Source organism: Etheostoma cragini, chromosome 1 (assembly GCF_013103735.1).
Source record: "Etheostoma cragini isolate CJK2018 chromosome 1, CSU_Ecrag_1.0, whole genome shotgun sequence".
NCBI lineage: Eukaryota > Metazoa > Chordata > Actinopteri > Perciformes > Percidae > Etheostoma > Etheostoma cragini.
Genome location: NC_048407.1, coordinates 34,272,041 through 34,275,646, shown reverse-complemented (window position 1 = coordinate 34,275,646; position 3,606 = coordinate 34,272,041). Strand labels below are relative to the sequence as shown.

At 47.7% G+C, this 3,606-nt stretch overlaps 1 protein-coding gene across 1 annotated transcript in view; it reads left to right on the top strand.

Annotated features, from left to right (window-relative positions):
* Positions 1–3,606, top strand: part of LOC117956400 (vacuolar protein sorting-associated protein 13C-like) — a 61,646-nt gene that overhangs the window by 43,993 nt on the left and 14,047 nt on the right. The window contains exons 50-54 of the mRNA XM_034891476.1: positions 255–644; positions 974–1,078; positions 1,303–1,482; positions 1,890–2,015; positions 2,105–2,238. Coding sequence (XP_034747367.1) covers positions 255–644; positions 974–1,078; positions 1,303–1,482; positions 1,890–2,015; positions 2,105–2,238 — 935 coding nt within the window. The remainder of the gene's footprint in view (positions 1–254; positions 645–973; positions 1,079–1,302; positions 1,483–1,889; positions 2,016–2,104; positions 2,239–3,606) is intronic.

Here is a 3,606-nt window from a genome sequence, read left to right as displayed (position 1 = left end):
ACACAAACACAAACACAAACACACAAACACAAACACACCCACAGACACCCGCACACACACACACACACACACAGAGACACACACACACACACACACACACACACACAGACACTCACAAATACACACTTGTGTATATTGTTATAAATAATAATTGGTAATTTATATTATAACTTTTTAATTATAATATAATAATATTAATTTATTATTTTATTTTATAATAATGTTAATTAATAAGGGATGTCCGTCCTCGGCAGAACTCGGCTGAGTCGTACGACGTCCAGGAGGGCAGCAAGTCGGACCTCCTGAACGCCCGTGTCTCTGGAGAGATTCTGTCCCTGGCCCTGATCAGGTACCAGGGCCGAGACTGGCAGGGACACCTCCGGATCCAGCAGGACATGCCCGAGTTCCTGTCCCTGTGTCTGGTCTGCGACTCGGACGCGAGCATGACCCTGGACCTGAACGTCCACGTGGCGAGGACCTCCGGACGCTTGCTGCTGTCCCTCTTCAGCCCGTACTGGATCATCAACAAGACCTCCCGGGTCCTGCAGTACCGGGCCGAGGACTTCAGTGTCAAGCACCCCGCGGACTACCGGGACATTGTCCTCTTCTCCTTCAGGAAGAAGAACCTCTTCAGCAAGAGCAAGGTGAGACCTGGACCAGCTCTTCAGATATTCCTAGTAGAAGTCCTGGTACTGGACCGGGTCTTTAGATAGTCCCAGTATAAGTCATTGTACTGCATTGATTTTTCAGTTAGTTAGTCCAAGTGAAAGTCCTGGTACTGGATCAGTTCTTCAGATAGTCCCAGTTGAAGTTATGGTACTGGACCAGGTCTTCAGTTAGTCCCAGTAGAAGTGTTGGTACTGGACCAGGTCTTCAGGTAGTCCCAGTAGAAGTGTTGTTACTGGTCCAGTACTGGTCCTGGTTCTGGACCAGGTCTTCAGTGTGTGTTTGTGTGTGTGTGTGTGTGTTTCAGATCCAGCTCTGTGTGTCCACCAGTTCCTGGTCTGATGGTTTCTCTCTGGACACCGTGGGGAGTTACGGCTGCGTTCGCTGTCCCTCCAACAACATGGACTTCTTGGTGGGGATAAATTATTATTATTATTATTATTATTGTTGTTATTGTTATTGTTATTAAATAATATTAATATAATATATAATAATTAATTAGTATCCAGAAGAACAGATTAACTTTGTGTGTGTGTTTGTGTGTCTCTCTGTGTGTGTTTGTGTGTCTGTGTGTGTGTGTGTGTGTGTGTCTCTTTGCGTGCGTGCGTGTGTGTGCGTGTCTGTGTGTGTGTTCAGGTGGGTGTAAGGATCCAGATGAGCAATTTTAACCTGACCAGGATCGTCACCATGAGTCCGTTCTACACTCTGGTCAACAAGTCATTGTATGAGCTGGAGGTGGGCGAGGTCAGCACCCAGACCCCCACCCAGACCCCCATCCAGACCCACACCCGCTGGCACTACATCTCCTCTACAGAGGTAAGTACCCCTCCTTTTCATCTAGTCTCCCATCCCATGAACCTGTCCCTGCAGGGACGTGGTCTACAGACACCTAAATCAGTAATCTGTCCCTGCAGGGACGTGGTCTACAGACACCTACATCAGTAATCTGTCCCTGCAGGGGTGTGGTCTTCGTCTCTCTTTATTAATCATTTAGTGATGGGGTTAACCCTAACCCTTAGACTTGTGTTGTTGTTGTGTTGTTATTGTGTTGTTTTTTGTGTGTAATTGTTGTTATTAAGGTGTTGTCATTGTGTTGTTGTTGTGTTTTCATTGTGTAATTGTTGTTATTGTTTTTTGTAGTGTTATTGTGGTGTGAATGTTCTTGGGTTGTTATTGTGTTGTTGTTATTGTGTAATTGCTGTTGTGTGGTTGTTGTGTTGCAGTGCCTCCCTCTCTGGCCCGACAGCAGTTGTGAGAAGTTGTGTGTCCGTGTGGTCGGATCTGAGTCCTCGTCCAAGTCCTTCTTCTTCAACCGGCAGGACAACGGCACCCTGCTGAGCCTGGACACGGTCAGTCTCCTACGAACCAATCACATCACAGCTGGGCTTACTCTGAGACAAGAGCTTATGTGTCCGTGTGTGTGTGTGTGTGTTTCCAGTGCGGGGGGGTCATGGTGGACGTTAACATCTCTGACCTCTCAACAATCATCAGCTTCACTGATTACTACGAAGGATCCGCTCCAGCCCTGCTGCTAAACCACACCCCCTGGGTTTCTGTCAGCTACAGACAGAGGTACATACACACACACACACACACACACACACACCCTGGGTTACTGTTAGCTACAGACAGAGGTACACACACACACACACACCCTGGGTTACTATTAGCTACAGACAGAGGTACACACACACACACACAATCACACACACCCCCTGGGTTTCTGTCAGCTACAGACAGAGGTACACACACACACACACACATACACACACACACACACCCTGGGTTACTGTTAGCTACAGACAGAGGTACACACACACACACCCTGGGTTACTGTTAGCTACAGACAGAGGTACACACACACTCACAATCACACACACACCCTGGGTTACTGTCAGCTACAGACAGAGGTACACACACACACACACACACACACACACACACACCCTGGGTTACTGTCAGCCTCAGACAGAGGTACATAACGTACACACAAACCACACACACACACACACACACACACACACACACACACACACCTTGGAGGCTCTGATATGTCTTTTCCACCAAGGCAGTTCTGGTGCTGGTTCAAAGTCAGTACCAGATATTGAACCGGTTCCTTGCTTTCCCATACAAATAAACCTGGTTCTGGGCCCAGAACTCGGGTCCAACTCAGCACCAACCAGCGCTGGTCTAGAGATAAGAACCGGTTATGTCAGGTGCTGGGAGCGGGTCCTGATAGGCTTTTTGTCGGGAAATAGGGGCCGCTCCAGTCAAACCGGGACGTCTGTTCACCCTAACAGTGTTGTGCTGTACGCTACTGACGTTGCCATGGCAATCCAGCAAAAGATTAAATAAACGTAAAATCATGCAAGATAATTCCCTTTCTTCCTGAACATGAAACTGCCCTTATAAAAATCACCAATGATCTCCTTACAGCTGCTGACTCCGGACTCATCTCCATCCTCATCCTCCTCGATCTCAGTGCGGCCTTTGATACCATTTCTCACTCCATTCTCCTCAATAGACCGTCTTCTCTCGGCATCTCTCACACCCCTCTTGACTGGTTCCGCTCATATCTCTCCGACCGCACTCAGTTTATTCAACTCAAATCTTTCACATACCACCCTTCCCCTGTTACTACTGGCGTCCCTCAAGGTTCAGTTCTTGGCCCCCTCCTTTTCATCACCTACCTACTTCCCCTTGGCAATATTTTCCGCAAATTCAACATTCATTTTCATGGTTACGCAGACGACACCCAGCTCTAGTTATCCAGCAAACCCACCTCCTTGCTCCCCCCCTTGTCCCTTACTAACTGCCTACTGGAAATAAAAGACTGGTTCACCTCAAACTTCCTTAAACTAGACAGTGATAAAACCGAACTCCTCCTCGTAGCCACCAAATCCACCCTATCCAAAATCAATAGTTTCTCTCTTCCTATCG